General features: G+C 37.1%; 1 protein-coding gene across 2 annotated transcripts in view; it reads left to right on the forward strand.

Moving 5' to 3' along the window:
• BAZ1A (bromodomain adjacent to zinc finger domain, 1A) overlaps positions 1–8,382 on the forward strand; it is a 127,810-nt gene that overhangs the window by 51,362 nt on the left and 68,066 nt on the right. For both annotated transcript variants that reach the window (XM_006835353.1, XM_006835354.1), the window contains exon 4: positions 2,805–2,948. In XM_006835353.1, the coding sequence (XP_006835416.1) occupies positions 2,805–2,948 (144 nt within the window). The remainder of the gene's footprint in view (positions 1–2,804; positions 2,949–8,382) is intronic.

Genomic DNA, 8,382 nt, shown 5'->3' on the forward strand with positions numbered 1-8,382 from the left:
TTTCAGGAGGAAGGAGAGCATCTGGGTTAAACTGATTATATTCAGAGGTGGTTTAATGGGGCTGCCACTGATCAACCCAGGGTCTGCGTATGCTGTTCCCAGCAGTGAGGATGGCGCAGGACCAGGCATTGTTTTGTTCTGTTGTGCAGAGGGTCACGGAGTTGGAACCAACTCCTTGGCATGTAACAACAGTAAGCAAGTCTCAGAGTGAAAGAAAGTGAGTGAAAGGTAAAGCTGAGATGCCTTGAGAACTTTGGATTCATCCATATAGCCTACATGGTATTGATAAACATTAGGATGGAACAAGTTGTTTTTTACTTTATTAGTAAATTAAGAAACCAATACTGTTAATTTTCTATATGCCTAGGTGGTTTAAACCTACCAGTTGCTTCTTGGAAACCCTATAATGGGTCACTATGAGTTGGAACTAACTCAACGGCATTTAACAACGACAAATACCAGTATTAAAACCAGTTACCGTTGAGTTATTTTAGACTTGTGAAGGCTTTTTGTGTCTCTATTCACTGCACTCTACAGGGTTTTCAATCAGTGGTGTGTTTTTTGGATTTTTTTTAGTAGATTACTAGATTTTTCTTCTGAGACATTTTTGTGGGCTTGAACCTATCACCTTTTGGGTAGCAGCCAAGTTTGATAACCATTTTCAGCACCCAGAGACTCCATTAGTTATTGTAAGGGAGTACTGTGTTCTTCCTTAAGGTAAATATATTTTGTATGCTAGAATGTATACTGAATAACAATTAATGCTGTAATTTTGTGAAAATCTACCGACATCCAAAAATGAGTTAACACTAAATACACTGTTTGGTTTTCTAGAGTTTTGTGATTTTCTTAATTTTGGCTAAAAGTGATAGAAATTCATATTTTGAACAAACATAAGCGAAAAAAGACTCCATCAGTTTCTTAGAATCGTAGGACAGGCAAAGCAAACCTTGCAATTCTGTGATGGGCAGGGTTCAGCTGAGTATAAGGAAGATCAGGAGTAAGAACTGAGTATCTCTAGAAGCCTTGCCATTTCTCCTGTCTCCTTTCTTATAGATTTTACCATCTCACTACATACAAGCCTCTTCCACAGGGCTGCTGAAAGCACCGGAATTTTATACCTTATAGCGTTCATGACTGGAAGGTGGTGGTGGTTATGTGCCTTGGAGTCGGTTCCGACTCATAACGACCCTGTACAGGGTTTCCGAGGCTGTAAATCTTTACAGGAGCAGAAAGCCTCATCTTTTTTCCCACGGAACAGCTGGTAGTTTATTTTTTACTTCTAGGTCTCAAGTTTTAAAATCTTTAAAGATGTGTTGACTCAGCTATCCCAGCATCAGCTCCTTTTGAAAAGGGTCTTATAAGACCATGGTAGTTCTAACTAAATGAATGATACAAATAAAAAAATCCAAACCCATTGCCATTGAATCGATTCTGATTCACAGAGACCCTATAGGATAGAGAACTGCCTTGCAGGATTTCTAAATCTTTATGGAAGCAGACTGCCACATGTTTCTCATAGAGTGGTAAGTTCAAATCATTTGGCCTTTTGGTTAGCAACCAAGCATTTAGCTACCATACCACCAGGGGGTCCCAATAAATAAATGATTATTGTTGTTAAATACTTTCAAGTCGGTTCTGACCCATAGCAACCCTGTATAGGGTTTCCAGGAGCAGCTGGTGAGCTTGGAACTGCCAACCGACAGTTCAAAGTGATTTTGCAGTTCAGCACATTAACCCACAGCATGACACCAAGATGCCAGTTAGCAAATTATGTAACATTGAATCACTTTTTTACCCCCAAGAATAGGATTTAACCCATTCATAGGTAATATATAGGTTTAGAATATTCTTAGTTGATAGCATTTTTCCTTGGATTGCCTAAGAGTTGTAGAGGTGCCATGGATGTCATTCTGGCAATGCTATCTCTCTTTCTGATTAATCTCCTAGGGTGAGTCGGAATTGATATCATGACAATGGGTTTGTTTTTTTGGGTTTTAGGTATCTTGCTTTTAACTTATAACTTAGTCCTTTTTTTTTTCCAAACACCTTCATTGAGCTGTTTAAATATTTCACATTCCATTAAATTCACCCATTTTAAATGTACGTTTTAGTGGTTTGTAATATATTCATAGAGTTTACAGCCATCACCACTGCAAATAGGTTAGTCAAACTGCAGTTAGAGAGCACAGTTCACACTAGACTGCCCTCACTGCAGATACCTAACTTAAGTTTGGGGATCTTCTGAACCTTTGTCACTTCAGAGCAACTGGCTATAAATTCAGATGTCCCCACAACCATTGGGGGTGTGGGAGTCTTGGGATTTTTAAGCATTGAAAATTGATACAGTAGAAATGCAGGGCTAAGGGACATTTTAATTGTGATAAGTCAGAAATCCCAGCCCATTAAATCCAGATAGAGGCAACAGAGATAAGAGAAGCCAGTATATAGTGGAGATGAGTTATTAACTGGGAAGCTTTCTAGAGATCGGAAATCACAACAGACGTTTTAGTGGAAATAGAGCAATATTATGATTAGGAGACTTACAGAAATTAAAATATTGACTGCTTTGAAAAACTGTATGGCTCAATATGTGTTGTTCCAATATTTTATTTTCATTTACTTTAGTCAAGAACCTGATTGCTAAGAATCTTGATAAGCTGATCTCTAAAATTATCTTGAGTCATTTTGTTTCTGGCCTTTGCTTAAATTGGATGTTTTTAGTTAAATTTGTTGCATCAACGTCATGACCATGTTCTAATCAGACTGTTCTGAAATGTTTTGATTGTATCGTTTTATTTCAGATTACAGTGCAGGATTTTGGAAGTCCTCCCTCCATCACATCAGAATGGTTTTGCTAATGGGCATGTCAGCCGTGTAGATGGAGAAACTATTATCATAAGTGATAGTGATGATTCAGAAACACAAAACAGTTCTTTTCAAAATGGGTAAGTGATTTTTCTTATTTTCAAATTGTTTATCAGATGATTCCATTGACAGTTTCTCTTTCATTCCTCTCCTTCCCTTTATAGGGATCCTCTGATGTACTTACTATTCATCTAGATAATCTGATTCGACAACAGAAGAGAATTTACAAAATTAAAACTTGTTATATTAGTTAACTAATTAAGAGGAATTGCACCTAACCTTCGTTCACTAATATTTATACATTTTACTTTTATTAACTTTGAAAAATTCATTTTGTACTTTATTAATACAGATTAGATTAATTTAATGGTACATATGGTAAAGAAACTATAACCTTCTAAAATTTGGATTGACAGCCTGAATCAACTGAGTGATACTGGGGAATAATCACATCAAATACAAGGAGACTTCAAAAGGTTCAGGGGAAAATTCCATTATCTTTTTTTTTTTTTTTTGTATTAAACATCATATTTAATCATGTACATAATGAAAATTTTCTTACACTTTCTTACATTTCTTACATATCATTTCACTGATTCATGAGTTAACTATGGTGGATTTCAATAACTTTATTCTATTTGGCATGTCGCTATCATCTAATAGGAAATTGCTGAATGTCTTTTTTTTTTTTTTCTTCCACATGCAATAGTCTATCTCTATCTTTTCACTTAGGTTGGTAAATTGATAAGAATACAGATCTCAGTTTATACAAAGAAAGATCTGACATGAAAGGCTTAGCTGTCACATGGACTATGATTAAACAGAATTTCCCATTATGCTCTCCAAAATACCCTCAAATTTTACAATATTATGGGGAAATCTGTGAAACGTTTTTTTGTTGTTGTTGTTCAATTACTTTTTTTGTGTTTTTTTTTTTTAATGTTTTATTGTGAATTATATGATAGTTTACATGGGAGAACTTTAGCTTTTCATTCATTCCATCGTATATCATCTCACTGCCATGGTTCCAATCCCCTCCACGCATCATCAACCACCCAAAGGGTATATCCCAGAAACCCACCCCCTACACTTCCCCCTCCTCCCCCCAGTTTTCGTCCCACAGTCCCTTTCCCTCTCTGGGTCCAAATCCATTATCTTTTAATTCCATTTCCTACAAACTCTTTGAAATTTCCTTGTGTAGATTGACATTGTCTCTACTGTGATTTAAAATCTCAGCAGATCCCTCAGCTGATTAAAAGTCCTTTTATATGTTTTTAGTTCAGTTCCCTCCTCTGTTCTCTACTATAGCTATTCTAAATATCCAGTGTTTCATTCTGTTCCCCTATTGCCTTCTAGGCATCTCAACTTTAAAATGTTCTCTTTGTATTTTATGTTGTGTCTATCTCTCTTTTCTGTTTTCAGTGAACTATAATATTAAGAAACTTGAAGTCACTGTTTTCCTGAGTACAAAGCAGATCAATTCAGTATCACTGTTGTTGGTTTGTTTGTCGTCACATGGATTCCAATTTACAGTGCCTTATAGGACAGACTAGAACTGTCCTATATGGTTTCCTAAGCTGCATTCTTTACAGCAACAACTCACCAGGTCTTTTCCTCCATAGACTTTCTGATGGTTTCAAATCAATGTTTTGATCAGCAAAAAGTTCTTAAATGCCAGTCGATGATAATAAATATTTTGACTGTTGTGCATAGCATTTTAAGAAAAATTGCCTTTGGTGAATCCTACTTGTGCTGATGATAATGAGCAGATCACAAAGTATAATTGAATTTCAGCATAGAAGTAATCAATTATAATATTTGCATATGATATGCCTTATCTCTTGAATATAAGTATGTCAAGAGACCCTTGAGATAGGAAAAGTGAGTCAGCTGGTAAATTATTTTATTCATAGATATTTTTTAAACTGTTTATGAGCCTGATTATAGATTGTTGCTGACATATCCTGAGATCACCAGGGTAACAAGAAGGATGAAACAAAGTCATCTTTTGACCCTTAAGCTGTTGAGTTATTCCTTTTGATTTCTAACTTGAGTAATAGTTTGTTGCTAGATATATATTTTTTAAATTCTAGATTTTCTCATTTCAGCAGATGGGGTTGAGGGCTAGTGGAATGAAACAAGTGTGAGAAACTCACATATGCCGTCTTACTTACTCCTCAGAACCAATCTACAAGGGTGAGACATTCATATTCACATATCACTGGGGAGAAATGGATGTCCAGAGTTTGAAAATTTGCCCAGCATATGTCTACAAGACGCTTGGAACATAAGCCAAAGTGTTCAAAATGACCACCAAGAATTTTAAAAGCAAAATCTTTTGATTAAAAAAAAAAAAATTTAGGGGCACATATTGATAATTTTTATTCAAAGTCAAATGCAGCATCAGTAAAAGTAGGAAATTAAGAGCTTCACTTTTTTCCCCTCAGTTCATTTTTTTTTCCATTTCAAAGTTTTGATGTGTACAGTTTAGTGACATCGATTACATTCTTCAAGTTGTGCAGTCATTTTGACCCTCTTTTGTGTTGTACCTCCCTAATTAAAATAAACTCACTGTCCCCCAAGGCTGCTATTTTATCTTTTGAGTTGCTATTGTCAGTTTCATCCCATCTACAAGGAACCCTGATGTGATACTGTGAGTTAATGCACTGGACTGCAAAGTTGGTTTGAACTTCAAGGTTGGAGGTTCTAGCTCACCAGATGCTGCTTGTAGAGTCACTATGGGTAGGAATCAACTCAACAGCACTTAACAACAACAGTAGCTCTTAAAAGAGCATAATGCTTGAGGCAGGGCTTGATGGTGGCTAGGGTTGAGGTGCAGTGAAGTTCGCCATCAGCACTACCACAGAATACCAGGCAAAGCAGCTCCAGGGCAGAGTTCCAAAACTCGGAACCACATAGGTACAAATATTTTAAAAGTTGGAAGGTTTATAGCTAGTGAAACTTGAGGTGGAAATAAGAAATCGCGTACTTTTGAATCTGCCGGGCTCGGCGGCCCAGGGCCAACAACTTGGGCACGACCAAGCAGGGGAACAGAAACACCATGGAAAAACGCTGCGGGAACCTCAGCGCAAAGGTGGACAATACACTTTGTCAGTTTTGCTTTGTTCTGATTTTCTTTTTTTTTTTGATATCTATTCATTGCCCCCCACCACCACCCCCCATTTGTACACCTCCATTCTGGTGACTAGAGGGGGTGCCTGAGCGAGTGGACACCCCCCACCCTCACCACTGGTGAGTTCTTCTGCCACGGATGCATACATCTACTCACAGCCCAAGAGCTGGCCCTGAACTGCTCTTTGTTTTTAAATACAGGAAAGGCCAAGAGAGAAGGAAAGAGAGTTTAAAAACAAAACAGTCCGAATATTATATTAAATCCTGAGGTACAGCTTAATAACCAACAGTGGCATCTTGAAATCTCTCAGGTAGCTATGAAGGCAAGAAGCTGAAGAGAGGATGTTAAAGTCATACTCATATTAGGCTACGGATTTTTTTTTTTTTCCTTTTTTCCCTCATTTCCCTTTTCTGTGATTATAGACTACAGTATTCAGTCTAGTTTTTGTTGTTGTTGTTGTTGTTTATTTTGCTGGTACTGTTTTGCTGTTTTATGCTCCCCCTTCTACCTTTGGAGGACTCTTTCTCTCCATATATTACCCAAGAAGAGACACCAACTGCGGCTGTATAGTCAAACTACAATCACACTCTATAAAACACCAAATCCCAGGCAAGAACCAATACCAACTGCCATATACCAGGGAAACAGACAACACCTGTGAAAGTTACTCTGAGTTAAGCAATAAGAAGAGTGAAAAGGGAAGCCCACATCCTGATCCACATCTACCTGGAAGCAATCAGAAAGCGTTAAATATACCAAAACACATACTCAATTAAGTATTAAGGCCACATATAAACACTAAACATGTCCAAGAAGCAAAGGCAGATGACCATATCAGTACATGTCCAGAAACAAGATAAAATGTCTGAGACAAATGACCTAGAGGTAGACCCGGACTACATTCTGGAAGGAGGGCAGATCTTGGAAATGCCTGAGAAAGAATTCAGAAAAATGATTATAAAATGTTTCAAAACACTTTACAATGGAGTTGAGAAAAATAAGGAAGAAGTTGGGAAAGCGCTACAGGAACAAACAAATAAGATAGATACAGCACTGGAAACAATTCAAAACCTACAGAAAGAGGTCCAAACGATCAATAATAGAATATCAGAAATAGACAATACGCTGAAAGGGCAAAGGAGTAGAGAAGAAGAGATGAAGGCAGAACCAGTGAGCTGGAAGACAAATCTCTCAATACCACTAAGATAGAAGAGCAAACAGAAAAAAGGATAAAAAAAGTCTGAAGAAGGTCTAAGATTCATTTCATGTTGGACAACAAGAAGAGGAATAATTTAAGAATTATTGGCATACCAGAACAAGAAGAATCGCACAAGTCCACAGAGGAAATAGTTGAAGAACTTCTGGAAGAAAATTACTCTAACATCCTGAAAAGTGAAAAGATAAGCATTCAAGAAGCTCAGTGAAGCCCAGGAAGGATTGACCCCAAAAGAAAATCACTGAGTCATATCATAATCAGGCTCTCCAAAATCCAAGATTAGGAGAGACACTCCTGAAAGCAGCTAGGGAAAACAGAAGTGTTACGTACAAAAGCAAGTAAGTCAGACTAAGCTCGGATCTCTCAGCAGAAACCATACAGGCAAGAAGGCAATGGGGAAACATATTTAAAATCCTGAAAGAAAAAAACTGCCAACCAAGAATCCTTTATCCAGCAAAGCTATCAATCAAATATGATAGTATAATCAAAACATTCCAGGATAAACAGAAGCTAAGGGATTTTGCCAAAGTGAACCCTGTGCTACAAAACATCCTAAAGGGAGTTCTGTGGACTGAGAACCAATAAGAACAGACAACAACCAGAGGTTGACATACTTGGCAGCACCTCCCAGAATTAAATCGACAGAAGGAAGAGTTGAGAATGAACAAAACTATAAGAACAAACTCAGAGAATCTGAGAGGTCAGTCTATGATCAAAATAATTACAATGTAAAAGAGGTAAACACGTTGGAACAGAGATCCAGATGGTGAGAAGGTCAGGTAGATTACAGGATAAAATAGACTACACTAAATGGAGAGAAAAGTTAATGGGCTAGAAGGCAACCTCAAAGAAAATTAACATTTCACAACATACCAAAAAAATTAAAATCCAAGAAGAACATGGAAATATTAAAATATGAGGAAACTCACAAGAAAGAACACAAAAAGCATGAACTCAACAAAGGAAGACACACAGAACAAAGAAAGCAGCAACACACACACACACACACAAAACATAATGCTAGCAATTAATCCATATCTATCAGTAATTACTCTGAATGTTAACTGATTAAATGCACCAGTTAAGAGATAGATGGTGGCAGAATAGATAAGGAAACAAGATCCTTCAATATGCTTCCTGCAAGATACACATCTCACACACAGAC

Source organism: Chrysochloris asiatica, unplaced genomic scaffold, assembly GCF_000296735.1.
Source record: "Chrysochloris asiatica unplaced genomic scaffold, ChrAsi1.0 scaffold00017, whole genome shotgun sequence".
Classification (NCBI taxonomy): domain Eukaryota; kingdom Metazoa; phylum Chordata; class Mammalia; order Afrosoricida; family Chrysochloridae; genus Chrysochloris; species Chrysochloris asiatica.